The 17703-nt window shown below is 42.6% G+C and overlaps 1 protein-coding gene across 4 annotated transcripts in view; it reads right to left on the reverse strand.

Moving 5' to 3' along the window:
• Nucleotides 1-10999: 10999 nt before the first annotated feature.
• Mapre2 (microtubule associated protein RP/EB family member 2) overlaps nt 11000-17703 on the reverse strand; it is a 173335-nt gene continuing 166631 nt past the window's right edge. For all 4 annotated transcript variants that reach the window (XM_021236671.2, XM_004855210.4, XM_004855208.4 and 1 more), the window contains one exon: nt 11000-14098. In XM_021236671.2, the coding sequence (XP_021092330.1) occupies nt 14024-14098 (75 nt within the window). In that variant the 3' untranslated portion in view covers nt 11000-14023. The remainder of the gene's footprint in view (nt 14099-17703) is intronic.

The raw sequence follows: 17703 nt of genomic DNA on the forward strand, positions 1-17703 counted from the left end.
CCATCACTGCACCTTTCCCTTCTTTCTTTTATTTTTATTTAATAAATTGAGTTGTGAGATGTGCTCAGAATTGCTGGATGTGAGGGATTTTAAATATATAGAAAAATTGATCCATCTTTGTATCATGGCCTAGTATAAGGAGAGGCTTCAGTGCCAGGGATCACAGTGTAACATGTTGAGACATCTAACTCCTTAAAGAGAAAACTGGTGACACTACTTCTCTCTTCTAAGATGATGGTAGGTGACCAGTTCTCTTCATTTCCCTTTCTGTCAAAAGAGCCCATTTAGAAAATGTAGATCCAAAGATTTCCAATGCTTTGTATTCAGCAGGTTTATCATCGACTAGTTAATTGTGGTACTCTTTATTCTTCTGGGGATTGAACATAGGTCGGAGGTGTTGAGTATATGGCTGGGGGTAAACTGCCCTAAAAGGGGGGGGTGGATTTAGAACTAGGACTGAAAATGGCAATACTAGTGGGGATCTAAGAAGGTTAAAAATTGTAAATACTCTTTGGTGGGTGCCTCAGTCTCTGGAGAGCAGTGAAAATATCTTCTTTTCACATAATACTTTATTTATTTTTTGAGACAGGTATTGCTACATAGTCCACATTGGCCATGTCGTCTTCCTGCCTTAGCCTCTTGAGTACTTCACATCATACTTTAGTTCAGACTTGGACTGAGAGAAACAGCACTCATGTCACCCCCACCTCCACTGGCACCACTAATGGCAGCAGCCAACTGTGTGCCAAATATTAAGTATTTTCTAAGCACATTGCTAAACTCTTTGCATGTATTATTTTATTAAATTCTCATAGTAACCTTATACCTAGTGCTTTTTTATTGGTCAATATATTGTGTATCTTTGTTGTATCAGTTAGTGTGGTACATTCTAGGGTTAGGATGGTGAGCCAAACATACTCCAAACGGTTACAATACATGGAGTTTACTAGTGAGGAGGTTATAAATCAACTAAATAATTTCATTAATAAGTACACATAGGTGGTTATGCACAGCATGGAATGCCTATGTGTATAATTATTATTTATTGAGCATTTGTTATGTACTAGGCTGCAGGCATAAAAGAGGGTTACTGTTGTCATCCTATGTTTCAGATAAGGAAACAGTAAATTTCAGTAAATAACCCATAACTTGTCAAACTTCAAAGACACATCCTTATCTGGTGTGCTAGAAGAATCACTGGATGCATGTAGAAAGTGTCATAGAATAGACTGGCTGTGAGGTCACTGTTTTACTCTGTTTTGTGCTGCTATAATAGGAGAATTCTTAGGACTAGGTAATTTTTTTTGGTACCGGGGATCGAACTCATGTCCTTGCACTTGTGAGGCAGGTGGCAGACCCACTGAGCTAAATCCCCAGCCCAGGACTAGGTAATATTTATTTACAGTTCTGGAGGCTGGGGAATCCATGGCTGAGGTGACCTGCATCTAGTTGTGTCATCCCATGGTTGAAAGAATCACATGGGTGGAAGAAAGCAAGAGATTGAGCTTATGGCCTCAGAGCCTTTTATAATTAGCACTAATCCATTCACAAGTATGGTGCCCTCATGACCCAAACTTTCCCATTTGGTGCCAGCTCCCAACCTTGTTGCACTGGGGATTAAGTTTCCAATGCATACTTTTTTAGAGGACATATTTAAACCATAGCAGTTATCAAAGGTGGCTAAAGCAGAATGTGCTGTTTGTGTGTGAATGGGGCCACAGCTAGCTTTTCTTCTTGGATATCCACAACTTGGGAATACAGAGAAAAGTGTGTAGTGTGGTTTCTGTATTGAAAGTGAATAGTTACGTTCAGTAAAATATGTGTTCTAAGATACTGTTTTTTAAAATCATTACCAATGAAGAAATCTGTCCAAAAGAAGCATTTCCAATTACCTTATCATGGGAAAGAACCCAGGTTTTCTAGTCTTCAATACAAAGAAGGCATTTTTAGGAGAAGGAAGTTTGGGGGAAGAGATCGAGGCAGGAAGAACAGAAGCTTTTACAGCTAATAGTGGATTTTAATGAGCTTTTTCTAGCCTATGTTGCCTCCCTGGTCCCCTGGATGCACACTCATTTAATCATCAGTACAGGGTGATGTTGGCCAGGTAAGTGACACCAGAGCCCTTTCACTAGCTGTTTCTCCTGCCCCTGTGGTCCTCCGTACTATTACAGGGCCTTAGGAAGGGCTGGAGGAACTGGTACTTGTCCCATCCACTGCTTGAAAAACTGTGTCATGCCATGACAGAGGGTACAAGGTAAATATATGATTGTTTATTTCTTATGGGGAGTGAAAAAATAGTGTCATAAATGTGGTGGACCATTTGCCTTGCAAGCGCAAGGTCCCGAGTTTGATCCCTGGTACCAAAAAACAAACAAACAAACAAACAAAATAAATAAATGTGGTGGAGGCAAGAAAGGCTACCCTCATTGTGGAGAAGAAGTTATGTGGAAGATGAGTGTTGTGTGTAATAGATGACTTACCTGCAGCTTCCTCCAAGAGCCTTGGAGGAACAAAGTGGGCATCTTTTTTTTAAAAACCTCAACAAATTCATGTTGAAAATTCACTTGGAACCTGTCTGAATTTATGGTTCCACTTTCTTATTTCATTTGGGTATGATGTAACTTCAGATCAAATAAATGAATGAGGAAAACAAATTAAACCAAAGTACCTGTGAAAGTAACATTTCAGTTCATACATTTTTGATACCTACTCTTGTTATCCTCTGTTTCAGAAAATAGCCTATGAAAGAATAGTTTTATTTGAGCTCTCCCCTCTTCCCCCACCTCTAGGGTAGGGAAGTGATTCCTGGCTGAGGGAACTCACCCTTCGGGGCTATGATTTTTGGATTGTGTAGTTTATTAGGAATCAGGATTTTTAGGATCCAAATTTCAAAGATTACCTAGTCTAATTCTATCATTGTACATTTATATTTTACCAAAATAAAGTGATGTGCCCAAATTATTTCATAGCTGTTACAGCAGAAATGTGACTTTCTTTTTGCATGATATTTATGTAAAGTAAGAAAATCTGTTCTTCATGACTATTTTTGTTGCTCCAGTCCTCTATTGTTGTATAACAAGTTATTCCAAACTTTGTGACTTCAACCTATTTCTTATTGTTTTTCACAGTACCTGGGATATCTGCTTGGGGTCTCATTATGGTTGCTGTCACATGGACAGGTGCGTGGAGTTCTTTGAAGACTGAGTGGAGGTGGATCTTCTTTATGCATATAGCCAGCAGATGAGCTGGCTGTCAGCTAGGAGCTCAGCTGGGCTTGGCACTGAATCATCCTCAAAGTCTCTTCTGTTCTATAAACTTGGTAAAGGTATTCCCTCTCAAGAGCCTCAGTGCATGAGAATGTCTTAGGTTTCAATGAAGAGATATTCAGTTACTTCTCACTTACTTTAAGATTACACATACATGTGATTTCCATAAAACTGATTAGAACAATTATGTCACCTTGGCAAAAGTATTATAATGAGTGATAACAATAGCATCAAACACACCCTAGAGGACTGGGGATTTAGCTCAGCAGCACAGCACCTGTACAGGGTGAGGTCCTGAGTTCGATCCCTGGTACAAAAAACCCCCAGAACCCTACAGAAAACAAAACACACACAATAGAATATGACAAACTGTGATAACTATTAATTTGCCACCTTTAACTATATGAACAGGATTTGTAGTTATATAACCAAATGTGAAACAAACCAGAAAATTGTGTATAGTAAATATCCCCTCAATATGGCAATTTTACCCTCAGGGGAGAACATTTAAAAGGGGTTAGGGGAAAAATAGGGAAACAGAAGAAGATAAAGAGATTAGAAGCAAGGCTGGAGGACAAAGGAAGATTATGCAAGCTTTAGGAACTGGTGAAGAAGATGGGGAAGAAGAAGGCAGAAAAGAAAGAAGAAACAGAAACAACAACAAAACAAACAAAACTCTAAAAACAATGTTCTTACTCATATAAAAACAAGATCAAGACAAATAGAAAAAAAATAAAATTTATAAATAAAAAAGCAAAGAAAGGAAGCAAAGCAAAAAAAAAAAAAAAAAAAAAGCCCACTTCAAGGCATGTCTTTGCTGTCACTGGTTTACAGAGGGGCCAAACAGAGCCCAAATCCATGTTGATTGATCCCAGCAAGCCAACAGTTGAATTATGGTAATGGGGGATAGTCCCAGCAAACCTGCTCCTTTAATTCCACTGAAGTTCAGGCTGCTTCTGGTTTTGGCTGTGAGGCTGGGACCTGAGTTATTCAGCCCACAACACCACGAGTGACTCCTGTGGGCTTGAAATCAGCTCCCTGTTGACTCGAATTTGGTTGTTCCTCACCCTGACACTTGGAGCCACTAGATGGAACCCACCTGTAGCTGCTCTGAGTTCTGACTTCCATTGGCTCCTTTCCAAAATGGCTACCAGCCAATTGCTCTCTCCTGGCGGGTGGGGGAATCTGAACCTAAATAACTCACTAGCCACTGAAGTCTCTGTTCCACTATCATGTTTCTCCGTGGAGGCCTCTGGGGTTCTAGTAGTAGTTGCATGTGCACTCTGCAGATTTGAGCTGCTCCTCCCAGGCTGGGAGCTGGTGCTCAGGAAGAAAGCTCCTCTTGCCACCTCTCTCCTCCACATTGTGATCCCTCTCTTCACTCTCCCTATGGGCTCTAATTCTTGCTTCAGATCCTTGTTGGGTCCCAAGGACCCACTTTCCTCCTCCTTCTCTTCCTCACATTGCTATATTCCAGTGTCTGGATTCCAAATATCAGAGAGGTTGTTTCTGTGCTGCTCACCATTCTGCCATCTTCCTGGAAGTCCCCTCCATAAAACTGATCAACTGGAGTTTAGAAAATCTTAGCTAAAATGCCCCTTGCTTCTTTCCTGTCTACTTTCTTTTGCTTTGGCTACTTTGATCTTTTTCTATTTCAGAGCAATTGCTTATGTTTAAGGTCTGCTTGCCACAATCCTTTTTTGTGGTTCCCTTCTCTCTGGAACCTTTCAATGGGGACCACCCACTTCCAACATCCTTCATGCTCAGTATAAAGAAGAGTGAGCAAGAGAAACATTTAATTACTTAGCTCAGACTGAGACTATATGGTTGCTGAGAGCCCTAAATACTGACAAGCCCTAAATACTGACTACCCCTGGGTTAGAGGTCCCCTCTGGGCCATGTGACACATGCTGCCTAGGGCTGTGCCTGCTGCAGGGGCACTGGGAGCAGGGGTGCTGCTGAAGTGTCCAGAGCCAGTGTGATCATAAAACTGTTATAGACCTGTGTCTGTCTTCCCACAAGACTGCTATCAAACCAGATTTAGTAATAATAGCTACCATTTACTAATAATCTACAATGTGCAAGATATTCTTTACACATTATTTTTCTAGACAACTTTGCAAGGTAGGAATAATCTGCATATTCAGATGAGGAAAAGGAGGTAAAGAACTGATGTACAACTTACTGAAAATTCCACAGCTGGAAGTGGTGTAGCTGGGATTCGAATCTAGATAATTTTCAAAATACACTTTTTCTTCACCTGGTTATCATGTGTGAATCCATTTGCAACCTTTAAAGCATTGTATAGATTTAGTACAAGTGCCCTTTTTCCTACAGATGTATTTTTTAAATTTATTTTTTATTAGTACATATTTGCCTTACATAATGATCACATTCATCATGGGGAATTTGTATCTGTACATATTTTGATTCTTCCTTTTTTCCCATTCTCTTTCCCTCCCATCAACATATGTTTTGACTTGGGAAACACACCAGTTTTCAGTGGGCTTTTCCAGGATAATTTTGAGTGTTACAGGAGTAACAGCCAATAGTTTCATAATCTATACTGAAAATTTCCCTGTATATAAATTGCCAAGGATAATGGAAAAACCAAACAAGCAAAAACAAACTGACCTTTACCATTTTTCTGGGAAAAGCTGTGCCTCTGGCCCAGTAGTGTGGTGGCTTGCTTGACCCAGCTTCTCAGCTGTTAGCCTGCAAGCAGCCCCACCCCTGTTTGCTGATTGGTAGGCAAAGCCCAGGTCCTAATCAGCAACATTCAGCATCTGCCCTCTGGTACTTGTCAAGTGATGTAAGGTCACTCTGCCACTGAGTATTTAGCTGAATTGACACTGCAAGGTGTAGAATTTGTTCTCCCATTGTCCTTCTGGTACACTACATATAACCTGAGAGGCAGCCCAGCCTCAGGAACAGTTTTGGCTTCTGGTAGTCTGCTTTTTACCGAGCTGCATCTTGGCATTGTGTCATCAGGGATAGCTGGAAGCAGGCTTGTTTGATTGCCACTCTGTGCTGTGAGATGCTGTGAAGGTCAAGCTCTTTGCATCATTTGATTTCTAAGTAGGAGGAGTCATGCACAGATTTCTCTCAGGCCTAGGCATCTACTCCCAAGTAACTCTGTCTTCATTTCTTGAACACTTTAAATTCAGTAATGATTTCACTCTCTTTTTGTTTGATCCCTTTAGTCGTGGGAGGTCTAGAAGACCTAAGGGCATATGTAAGACTAGAATTTCCTTATGTATAATACGCTGCTTTCACAAGGCAAATGACTTCAGTTTACCACCCTGGACTAAAGTAGGTGACCTAAATTTAATGGCCTCTTCGCATAGGGTTCCATTAGGGTACTTTAAGGATAGTAACAGGGTATTTTAGAAGTAAAAGGTTGCTTTTGACTGTTGTGCTTCACTTACACTTGGTGCTCAGCTTTTAAAACAGTTAAATTGGAGAAGAAAACAAAGACACTTTTCCCTCCTCATTTTTGTTTTTCAGTTTACAATTTGGTTTTGGGTCCTTAGGTGGTATTAGTAGCTTTATTGGATGTGTTTTAAACTTAAAGATGATGTGTTTGGTAATTTTTCATCTATCTCTTCTTGGGGAGATAGCTATGTTGACACTTGAATGTAGACACCATTTTCAGAAAAGAAATTTGACCTTGAGTGACCTGTGTGAAGCAGCAGCTGGTTCCTTGTCTGGTCTCCAGGGCCTGGTTTCTCCAGAGCAGTGACATCAAGGAACCAAATGACTAAAGACCATTACACTATGCGCCAAATACCAGTCTTGTGGAAAGTGCAGTCTTTGCACAGTGCTCTCTATGGCCTTGCCTCCTGCCCTCCTCTTGGGCCCCTGGCTCCCTTCTCAGGGCCTAGATCTCATCTGCCTACTCTACAAGTGAGCGAGCAATGCCTCCTCCCCAGAGGAACTCCTCTCACTGCACAAGGGCTGTCCTTAGTGGGCAACCTTGTGCTTATGATCTGATCAGGTCTCCGGCAGGCTATTTTAGGAACAGGAAAAGTGACGTGAAGGATGCAGGAGTATTCTTATAATGTGCTGGAAGGCAAGAGAGGGACTCTCTCATATCATTGTCACCTTTTCTACTCACCCCCTTCCCTTCAGAATGAAAACTATGGAACAGGACTTCCTGGGAGTTAACCAGAGAGTAGAAAGACACACAGGCACAGCTCTGATAGGCACAGTGGTGAAGGAGCCCTTGTTCCAGGTTTTCAAAAGCCTGTCATCAGTTTAGCGCCACAAAACACCAATATTGGGCTTAGGAGTGCTTCTCTACAAAAATTCACTGCTCTCCATCCCCTTTCATTTCAAGGAATTCAGCACAGAGTGCAATTGCACAGGAAAGTGATGACAGAAACCGGGCATGATGGCATATACCTATAATCCAGGACTTTGGGAGGCTGAGGCAGGAGGAACACAAGTTCAAGCCTAGCCAGGGCAACTTAGTGAGACCATTTTAAAGTTAAAAAGCAAACAAACAAGAACTGGGTATATAGCTCAGTGTGAAGGCCTTGGGTTCAACCCAAGTACTAAGTACAGTAATGAGGGAGAGGCATTCATAGCAGCTAGAAAACCAGTGTGGGCACAGAAGCATGCTGTATTATCTTCTTAGCCTCCAACATCATTCCATAATGTTATGTGCTGAGTAGTGCAGGATACAGTTTTTTTTAGCTGTATAGTGCAGGATACAATTTTTAAGTTGAGGGGCCAGGGATTTAGCTCAGTGGCGCCGTGCATGCCTTGCAAGAGCAAGGACCTGAGTTCAATCCCCGGTACCAAAAACAAAAAATTTCTAAGTTGAATGGAAACTATTATGTAACAAAATCATGTGTTCTAAGTAGGAGTTACCTACATTGTAGTCTTTGGTTTGTAAAAACTATAGAGATATGGATAACATGCTTCTAAATTTCCACCATTGTATGCAAATGTAACAACATATATCTGAGTCTTTCAGATCTACCATGGGTATGACAAATACAACTATTCACTCCGTGCCTTTTAAATCCTTGGTTTGAATGGGGAAAAAAATAAGAACCAAGATACACCATATAAAGATACAAGATCCCAATGATGAATGTAACTGTATTGTATACCTAAAATGTACCAATGAACTTAATGAAAAAAAAATCCTTGGTTTGAAAGGAATGCTTCTCACCTCTAACTAAACATATCCAAATTTTTAAGAAAGTGAAACCAAACAAAACCTGGGCTATTTTAGTGATGCTGTCTTATTAGTTACGACCGGGCAGCATCTTACAGTATTTCAAAGCCCTCTCAAATAACTGAAAATGTTCTGGGGTAAAATTCACATTTCCTTATCTGTTTCTAAGCTCAGGCAATTGGACAATGCCTGTCTGCAGGACAGGAAGGTTCCTGAATCTATCTTGACACCACTTCTGGGTAAGAAACGAACACACTGCCAGGTATACTCATAATCCCAGCTACTTGGGAGGCTGATGCAGGAGGACCATGCATTTATTTGAAGCCAAACAGGGCAACTTATTGTGACCTTCTCCCAAAATAAAAAAATAAGAAGGGGTGTGGGGGTACAGTACTTGCAATCCAAGGTCCTGGGTTCAATCCCCACTACCCCTGAAAAACAAAACAAAGAAAACAAGAGAAAAGAAACTATCATGTAAACTCATTTTCTGTGATCTTTATTTAGAATATTTTTCAATCTAGTAAAAATTGTTCCATTAATAGGAAGCCACAGTTCATCTGTGTAATAAATACACAGCATTGGAAGAGAGCATCCTAAATATTAAGCTGTGAATTGGGGTCAGAATAAAACTTTGAACATATTTATGAGGACTTTTCATTACTTTCTAATTCCCGAAGTTTCATTTAAGCTGTCTAAAACCTTTTAATGACCACGAGGAAACATATCTTTTATAGATAACTTTGAAGACCCAAAGAGATGTCATAGTCTGCTGCTCAGAAGGAAGTGTGTGTTTAACTTTGCAACTCTCTGTCAAAGAACACATTGAAGTACTGGGCTAGTTTCTACTGAAAATCATAAAGTAAAGGTACATTAATGTGTCATTACCCTTTAAAATTACTTAATTTGCACCCAGTCTTGATAAAGGAGCTACAAAACACTACAAGAAAACCTGTTTTAGAAATTACAACCTGGCAAGCTAAAAAGGGTTAACATTTTTTTTTTCAGTGGAGTAAAAACGGCCTTCAACAAATTAACTTCAGCTGGGCCTTCCATTCTGCTTGCCTGTCTACACTGACCCAGGGCAAGCTCAGCCTCCGCTGAATACCTTCTGTGCACACCACCTGCATGGACATGGGCTCCAGTCAGGGCCAGGAGTCCTAGCCTTGGGCAGTCTTAGGGTCCAAATTCCTGGTGTCATGTGAGGCCCCTCCTGGCATCAGTGGATTTTCTCTTCAAGCTTTGGTTCCCTGTAGGCAAAATAAGCCAGCATTCTTGTAATGAATGGAGAACATCTTTTATGAGTTCCCAGTTCAGCAAAACAGGAGTTGTGAGACATCCAGAGAGGTGCTGCAATCCAGCACTTGTGCTGTTTGGCAGTCCTGTCTTCGTGCTCAGAAATTGGGTCAGTCATGTTTACTAGTGGTAGCAGCCATAATCACAGCTGTGTTCTTACAGTCAGAACGACGAGCGGTCTTGCAACTGTGTTTAATTTTATAGAACTGGCGTTTTAAAAACTCAAATTTAGTGGAATTCTATTAAAACTCTGGACTTGTGAGCTTCTCCTTAATATCAGTAGCACCACATTAAATTTCTAGAAAGATCTCAGGTTTAATGAAATAGAACCAGCATTATTTTACCACGTTTGAATTGCTAGTGATAGGTTTACTAGAGTCTGCTATTGGTGAGTGAAATGGGAAACACACGTTTTGAGCACAAGATTTCACAAAAAAATCAGGCAGTGACTCAGACTTCCATCACATGTGCTCTGGGAGAAATGGATGTAGATGGAGAAGTCTATTAGAGTATTTGTCTTTTATTATCCCCCCCTTAAAAGTAATGGAAGAGTTGCCAAAGGGCAGTACAGGAACACAATTGGCCTCTAGGTGGTGCCTGAAAGCAATTTAGTGACGGTTGACCCATTTCTAGGTGGAAAAGGTATGGAGAGTTTCCCCTTCTGCACCTGCCCCTCCAGGGCCAAGTCTTCAACACAGTCATCTGTTCTACAGTCTCCACAGGTGGCTCGCGGGGGGGGGGGCTGTAATCTATTCCCCCTTTCACACATTCCTGTGCCTGTAAATTTGTATTCCATTTATATTATTTCAATAAATCATCACTGTTTAAACTGAACAGACAAGAAGGAGAAACACACTTATTCAGAGAGCTTTTTCCAATCAGGTTCTTTCACAAAGAACTTAGAAATACCTGCCTGAGTCTCCCTCAGCCTCCCACTTATCCAGCACTGTCCTGTCTAGACTGAGCAGGCTCGCCTTGTGGGAGCTAGATTTTGTTTGCTGGCAAATGGCGTGTTTCCTAAGGGAATGCCTTATCTTTGTAATTTTCTTGGTAGTTTTTAAAAAAGGTATTATAGCTGCTGTATTTGATACCAAATAAGAATCTGTAATTCCTGTTGAAATACTAGCCATTAATAAAAACAATGACATCCCCTTTCCCTGTGTAAATGTGGGCAGATGTGTGAATCTATATAAATCTCATATACATGTTCACCAAAGAGAAGCGTTAGCATAAAAAATGAAACATCTAGATCCACATCTTAACATATATTTTTTTATTAAATATGTAAAAAGATCAATGCAAGTCAAGTTATTCACATATTCAGACAAAAGACTATTCTACCATGCGACAGTAGGTGGGTAATGTAACATGAATGTGATACATCTGAATAAGATTTTTTCATCTGTTATGCCACTACTTATCTATATTTATAATTAACAATACATATGTTTACATTCCTTTCAGTTTACATTTAATATATAACAAAAGTTTTATGGTGTACTATTTAGTAAAAGTAATCTGAATGCATATTAAACCGTAACGGAAAAATGGAAATACTCACCAGGGAAGGGAGGAATTCTTGGTTCCCTTCTGGAGTTTTCTTCTCTTGGGTCAATAGGGTGTTTGTCTTTTTGTTTTTCCTGCTTTTCTGCTTAGAATGAACACGAGCTTTCTCTTTGCTCCCTACTTCGATCACTTCCAATCTGACAGTGGTAATGGAAGCGCTACAACCAGCCAACAGTGGGCATGAAGTGATAGTAAGAAAGAAGTCAATCTTCCTGAGATGGGAGGAGCAGGGCACACACCTAGGGATACCTGTCCACCGAGCACAATGACATGTGACTGGGTGCGGGGCGTGGAGGAAGCGTGCCCTGAATTGTAAGATGAGAGCCATGATGGGGCCCACCACCCAGGAAGCGAGTGGTGGTTGTATATAGGCAGGGGTTGCAGCCCAAGACTGACTGACTCTGAAACAGGTGTTAAGATTCCCCAAAGCATCCATGACATTATCTGGGGTGCAGCCCAACAGAAGATTTTTAAGATGGGAACAGAAAGAGGAATTCATAGCTCTTCTCTAAATGGTCTGCCCCAAGCCGTTGAAAGGACAATGGAATACAGCTCCTGGGAGAGGTCCCTGCCGGTATCTATAGCTTAGAAGGTTGCGGAGTTGGAGAGGAATGGAATGGTTCCAGCAAGAGTCATCAGAGGTGTATGGAAATAATAGTGTCAAGTGGTTTTGGAGAAGATGGGATCCTGACTCCCTGGTATCTGTTCATGTGCATCCACATGATAGGGGTGTGGTCATGAACCACCTGGCACTGGGTACTACTGAGACGTCCAGGGCAGATGAAGAATATCCTAGGAACCACGGATAGTATCTGCAAGGAGTTATTTATTGTGCCTCTTTACAAGAGCTATTTTTACAGTCAATGAGTACAATGGGTTGAGGGGGCAATACACCGTTAAGCATGATGTCGTACATAGCACGACCACTACCTATAACCAGGTGTGGGAGGATGTCACTGCTGGGAGCCAAGCTTTCTAGCCTGAGAAATGAGCTGCTGCTATAGTGCAGAGCGAGCAGGAGAGAGAAGAAAGGGAAACCAAACACCACAGAACATCTGCACATCAATTCTGCACAGTGTGTTGTAATAATCTCAAAAATACAAGCCATCTTTTCCACATATAACTCAATAAATACCACTTTGCTGCAAAAGATTTATTTTGGAACGACTTCTTTTGGTGCAAAGCTTCAATGCTAAAATTTAGAATTATTTCATCAATAAAGAAATTTCAAAGTTTTATAATACATTATTCAGAAATTTATTTTAAGCTTTTCAATTAAGCAGAGAGTCGGGTGGTCACATTTGTTTCTTATTTTTGATGCACCTGCTAATAAGAAAGTAAATCTAAAGTTAGAAACCGCGTGAAATGAATGATCCAGGAAGGGAGACCATCTGTTAAAAGGGGGAAAAAAGAGGCAAAGATTTTGGAAAGAGACTAAGAAAATGTGCAAATATTAGTTAAAAAAATAAGGAATGCTTTTAATTCATTAATGTTTCCTCTGTTTATGAATTGCCATGGTTTAGCAAATGTCAATGACAAGGAGGGCCCTTGTGTTAGGGGAAATTCCTCATTCCAGAAGATACTGGGAGTCATACGTTTTTCTGTGCTGTTGTTCCAGTGTCAACACCAGACCGCAGAACTATGATTCTCCCTTGGAACGAATGCTCCTCTGAATGAGGTCTTTGGGTCCAGCCTTTCAGCCAGCGTGCAATCTGATGTGGAGCCCAATGCAGCTCAAGCTGCACACCTGGAAGCTGCCCTTCGGGAAGAACTCCCTAGTGTGAATGACAGGATCTGGGCTGAAACCCATGTGAGGAGGAAGAGGGATGAGGCAGGAGGATCTGTACCCACCAAGACCCTCTTCAGACTAAAGATAACTGATGACACTTTGGGGAGAGTGGCTGCCCACCAAAGAGGACCCTGAGAAAGAAAATAACATGAGAACCCAGGAATTGGGGAGGCAGGCAGGAGGGCAGGAGCAGAGACAGGGAAAAGCTGAGATAGTGTTTTCCTTGAGTGAATGTCTTTCAAAACTAACATCATACTGTGTGGTTGTCTAACATGCTGCTCTATGAACACTGGCTGGGCCTTGAAGTCCTAGTTTCGCATCAATTTTTTTCCTTTTATTGTTGTGAGTAGAGGGAAGAACTGACCCTACGTTTTTCCCCCAACACAAGTCACTGTCATTATGGCTTTCATATCAAGTATCTGTTTCCCTTTGTTCCAATTATTTGACCAAATTCATGTTCAGAAGTTAGACTTGCAAACATCAAAGCACCACAAATGCATGTGACATCTAGTGACACTGGGTTGAGAAATGCCAATATAAATACCATATATCAAATTACTATAGTTTCACACCAGGATAAAAAGGGGTGGTGGTGGTGGTGGTGGTGGTAGTTTCAGGGCAGGGAAGAGTTGCTCTGGAAAGAAACGAGGAAAAGAGCAGAACCAATCTCAAGCAGCCAAGTGAAGTTGAAGGTCTGTGACCCTATGATCTCTCAGGCAGGCGGCAGAATGGCCGTCTGCTAATGCATCTTGGCAAAGGAAATGGGGACCAAGTGCAGTGGCTGGCATATGCAACAGTGCGTGGATGGTTAACGGCAGATTGGGAACAACTGGTTTCTCTTGAGCTTGAGGCCGCACATTCCAATTCTCCAGAAGAAAAGTTCCCATGCACAACGGAAGTGTCATGAGCTGCCAAGATGGTTCAGTACTCTTCCTGCTGTTGGGGCTGCTGGTCATGGGCTTGCTCCTCTGCTTCTGGCTCTTCTGTGTGGCCCTCCTGTGGGGCGGAGAAGAAATTTCAGCAGAAATAACTTACTGCGTCTGAGGGCCTACAGGGTCCTAGGCCATAATCTCTGTGCAGCGTGGTGCTGCTGGGCTGTGGAGATGCCAACCTCAGGCACAGCTCACCGTGCAAATGTCTCCCGGCTCCGAGTGGCCAGCACACATGCAGGGACGCCCTCACATCCCTGTGCCATCAGAGAACAGTGGCCTGGAAAGCACAGCCATTAAGCTTTAAGTTCCAAACCTCTCCTCCAAACATCTTGGAAGAAAATTTTCCTCGAACACAACATATACTTTCCTACCCTCTGTAAAAGAACCAATCACAGGGACTCCACACGTCATGATAATCATGAATGAGCCGGCAGGGACATAATACAGGACCCCAGGCCTCTGGACCGTGTTGGACGGCTGCCCCTACACCAATGGCCCACAATGTGGTGCTTTTGATCTGATTCCTGTTTCTTCTCTGCTGTCACTCTTCTTGCTTGTCTAATGTGGGCTTAGAAACCAGAGAAGCAATCTGCTAGAGCTTCTGAGGGGAAGAAAGGATAGAGGCTATTTCACGGCTGCTGTAGGCAAGGAGGCCCTTCTCAACAGACAGTGCAGGAGCTCTGGCTCACGGACTTTGGGGCATATGTTTAGGTTGCTTTAGGCCTTCCTTGCTTACTCTCTCTCACTGACTGTGAACCTGGTAAGTGAGGTGATTCCTCTACTTGGCTCCCAATGACCTATTTATTCATCTGCCCAATCCAGTGAAGAACATCAGGAACACCAACTTAGCCAAAGCTACAAATTCTTCCACTTTTTCACCACATAAGGAATAATTAGTTCTTTATCATCCAAGCAGAAGAGTGAGGCCAATCAGTAACAGCCAACTGCCTCCTCAATACCGGCACAGGGCTTTGGGATGTAGCCTGGCATGTCCATGGCACACAGAGAATTGCTCAGGTCCTCACGCACTTGGGACACTGACTCCCAACACATCCAAACCCAGGATCCTCTCCACATCTGAGCCCTACTCCCCAGAGCCAGAGACATGGCTGTGAAGATCCATTTCAAATACATTATGATCATCTCCCCAGATCCCTGAGCCAGAATAACACCTCTCCTTTCTCCTGCAGCAGTCTGTTCTTCCTGGGCTACAAAACTCTGACTTGGAATCTTGTTTGTGTTGAACTTGGCCCCAGCCACCAGATCCTGAGGTTCCTGCAGTAGGGATTGGGCCTCATCAAACTGTGGCGCATTTCAGTCACTACAACATTCAACACATGTTGTGTAGAAAGGAAGAAATCAGAGGACTTAGGAGTGGATGACCAAGACTATCAGACTACCAGCCAACGTCACACAATGAGTCTTTTCTGAGAGGCAGTCTAATTGGAAGGTTAGGAGCATGGGCTCTGGAATTCACATCCTAGTTCCTCTATTTACCAGCTGTGAGACGTTGGGCATACAATGTAACTGCTCTTTGCCTCAGTTTTGTCTGTAAAGTGGGGGACAATAAAGAGTCCCCATGAAACAGAGTTTTCAGCATGTTTCACTATTACTGCATTGAATCCAATTGAGGATTTAATGAGTTAAAGCTAGCAAAGTGCCTAGAAGAGTGTTTGGTACATAGTAAATATTTTAAGTGTGAGCTGAGCCTATGATTTCTTAGAGGGAGAACTCTGAAACACATTCTAGATGTACAAATAATTTTTTAAAAACAGCAACCCTTTCTATAGAAAGTGACATCATACTGAAGGCCTAGGATCAAATGTAGCACTTTTCTTTCCTGGCTCTGTACCAATGGGCACATTATTTTGTAAATGTGAGCTTTCCCCATGTCCATGCCCACATCCTGTTATCACCCCCCAGCACTGTTCTATTCTGGAAAGTTAAGGCCCAATACCTACTCACTGACCACCTCCTGCTGTCCTTCTGACCCTCAAAATCCTTCCTTATTGCAGATGCTCTTTGGCCCGAGCCTGTAGTACCAGATGGGGCTGGGGCTGTGCTCTTGGCAGCATGCTTTGCCACTGGCTTTGCCCATTGCTTGGCACACGTGAAGGTGGTCCTCTCAGCTCAAGAAGCACCCGAGTTGACACTGCGCTCTCACAGGGAACAGGACGGTGCTGTCCTGAGGCAGCCCAAGATAGGGAACAGGCACTGGCCTCTGTGCGGGCAGGAGCTCTCCTCTTGCATAGGGGATGAAGGAAACTAATGCTCGCAGGACTTTAACAGGAAGGGTGCACTGGAACTCCAGTTCACTGTGCTTGGGCTCCTCTGTATTATGAGAACACTGGGAATTCCTGAAGCCAATCTCGCTGCCCCCGTCCCCACATGGCTCCTCTAAGCCTTGCACACCCCATTCTTGCTGCTGGCAGAGGTTGTACATGGTCCTGTGAGTGTTCCTACTAAGTGGATTAGCGCTGGGTATTTAGCTCAGTGGTTTCGCCGCCTGCTCCGCAAGCTCAAGGACCCGAGTTCAATCCCCGGTACCAAAAAAAAAAAAAAGAAACCTACTAAGTGGATGCTTGTCTTCCTCTCCAGCTCGGCTCTGAGCCTCTCTGGGTTGGGATGCTGCTCTTTATTCATCGTCCTAACTCTTCAATCTAGTGTGGTGTCTTCCTTTCTGTACCAATCAAACTTCAGCTGCTGTGAAGTATGCTTTTCTTACATAATTGCTTTTGTGGATATTAAACTGCTAAAAAGAAGGTCTCAGAAATCAGAATCTGTTTTACATTTTATAGAAAATTTTGTCACAGTTGGGAGTTAAGTGTGGAATAATGGCGTTAACCCAGAACTGAAAGTTGGAAGAGGTGAATTAAGTTTAATCTGCAAGTTGCAGGATCAGGACCCACTAAATAAGGCCCCTCCTCAGGCATTCTTTCCAAACATGTTGAAAAAGAAGGTAGGCTTGTCACCCTTTTCTGTGGCTCTGGGGTCCCCATCTGGCCAAGGGTAGCTCCCATGTGCACTGGGTGAAGTTATAGCCACAGGAAACCGATGGTGAAGTTAGACATCCGCAGGAACAGCAGACTCCAGACCATGCTTATGGTACTGGGAAATTCTGGCATGAGGAGAGAATCTTCCAACTACCAATGGATACTAATGCTTAGGGTGCAAGTTAAGGCAGCCAGAAACTGTGGCAGCACATTTCTGTCATTCTGCAATGTCGCATATCACTAGCAAGAGCTCCCAGCCCTTACAATGCTATTGCGGGTTCCCAGAAAAACAAAACAGAAAGTATTTTCTTACTCCTCATATGAAAATGAAGAGTTTTAAAACCTACCTGTAAGTAGGAGGCCAGGCAAAACCTATGCCAAATGTGGGACTAATGCATTGGAGTGGCATCTACTTAATTCTAATGTTTCTACATCAACCCCTTGCATCTCTCTGAATGTTTAGCTGTGAGAGCTGTTAGATGTCTTTGCTCTTATTATAATCGTTAGAAAGAGAGGCAAATTGGAAGACAGTACTGAAGAAGGGTCCTGGGCACTGTGGGAGGCAAACAAGGGCAAAGGAGGGAGGGGTTTCTCCAGAAGTGCTGGCTGCTGGATGCAGGAAGTGGCGTCAGTCACATCACCACTCATGCTGGCCACAGCCGGCTGTTCTTGCCTC

The sequence above is a fragment of the Heterocephalus glaber genome, unplaced genomic scaffold (genome assembly GCF_053883595.1).
Source record: "Heterocephalus glaber isolate CG9 unplaced genomic scaffold, H.glaber_assembly_v1.0 deba00000331, whole genome shotgun sequence".
Lineage (NCBI taxonomy): Eukaryota > Metazoa > Chordata > Mammalia > Rodentia > Bathyergidae > Heterocephalus > Heterocephalus glaber.